This window comes from Halyomorpha halys, unplaced genomic scaffold, assembly GCF_000696795.3.
Source record: "Halyomorpha halys isolate HHAL.00 unplaced genomic scaffold, Hhal_1.1 Scaffold1266.1, whole genome shotgun sequence".
Classification (NCBI taxonomy): Eukaryota; Metazoa; Arthropoda; class Insecta; order Hemiptera; family Pentatomidae; genus Halyomorpha; species Halyomorpha halys.
The window spans coordinates 185,598-187,115 of NW_027110142.1; the positions used below are offsets into that span (position 1 = coordinate 185,598).

At 31.4% G+C, this 1,518-nt stretch overlaps 1 protein-coding gene across 2 annotated transcripts in view; it reads right to left on the minus strand.

Annotated features, from left to right (window-relative positions):
* Positions 1-1,518, minus strand: part of LOC106689033 (adenosylhomocysteinase-like 1) — a 100,980-nt gene that overhangs the window by 55,466 nt on the left and 43,996 nt on the right. For both annotated transcript variants that reach the window (XM_067048270.1, XM_067048272.1), the window contains exon 6: positions 284-314. In XM_067048270.1, the coding sequence (XP_066904371.1) occupies positions 284-314 (31 nt within the window). The remainder of the gene's footprint in view (positions 1-283; positions 315-1,518) is intronic.

Genomic DNA, 1,518 nt, shown 5'->3' on the forward strand with positions numbered 1-1,518 from the left:
CTTTGAGCATAATTATTTCAATAAATCGATTAAAGTTATCCACAAAATTTAAAACTAAATAAAATAAAATTTTTAAAAATATAAAATTAAAATAACTAAATAAATGTTACAAAAATAAGATAAATAAAATAAAGAGGAAAAATTAAGCCGATAACTTGAATAATTATTCCAGGCAGGAGATGATTTTTGAATCAGGTTCCATGGGAAAAAATAACTTCCTATCAAACAAACATAACAAATTACATGTTATCAAACAATAAACAAATTTAAAGATATAAGTTACCTGCTTCTGCAAGGGCTGCAGCCACCTCATTCTGAAATAAAAAAAAACAATGATTTAAGTATACTATAACAATATCAAATAAGAAGAGTAATGTTAAAAGTTAAAATCTACTAGTTAGTTAAGAAACACATTAACTTTAAATCAGTAAGATTGGCAATACTTCAATAGTACAATCAATTGTTGGATAATCAATAGTATTAATGGTGTCACTTTTTCAAAAGAGAGAGAGAGAGAGAGAGAGAGAGAGAGAGAGAGAGAGAGAGAGAGAGAGAGAGAGAGACTTTATTTAACTATGCTGCCCAAATACATCAAGTTGCTACATCAAACAGCATACTAATCAATCCGTATTTCATTCAAATTCACTCTCTCGAATTCACCCTCCCAGATCCTCTCCAGTGACACGCTAAACCAATTCACCTTCAATTCAACCAATTCATTGGGTGCAGTATCCATTAGGTGGATGATTTTCAAGCTAACAGCCCTGAAGAAGGCTAGAAACTCTAGCAGAAAAGTTGGCACAATTAAATAGGGTACACCAACTTATTGGTGTTTCACTTTGATCGCACCCTCAACCATCTTCTCCTCGTAAACCAATTCACTATTAGACGGGAAAGTGAGATCAGACCATCAATAATAGTCACAGCAGTAGATCAGTTTACCAACAACAAACAAATAAATCCATTTTACGAGAACAAGACTAACACATAAATTCAAAAGAAAATATAATAAAAAGCCAGTTACAAGAAACACTTGAATGGATAAATAAGTTTAAAAAATAAAATAAATAAATAAAAATAATAATACTAATAAAATAAAATAATTTAATGAATAAATAAGTTAAAACACACAAATCGACAGGTCCATGTATTACAATAAGACAATGAATAATCTCCGAGCTAATTCCCATGCAGGTGATGGTGTATGATCCCCAGGGAGTCCAAAATAATATTTTCTGCTAAGATCGCAATATCCCCGATGCTAACACCTAGGCCTTCTAAGAAGCTCCTTGTTCTATCTGGTATTGTTCCATGAGATCCCTACCAGAGCCCTCTCATGGTGAACTCTCACTCTCATATCATCTCATAACTCATATCAAACTTTGATTCAAGAAATGTCATTTAGAAGAGGGAACTCTTGTTTGGATAGAAAATTAGGTGGAAATAACCAAATCTTGTTTTTAAAAAAAGTATATGTAATCTAAATAGTTGTAAACTATTTTTGTTTCACTTTTGACC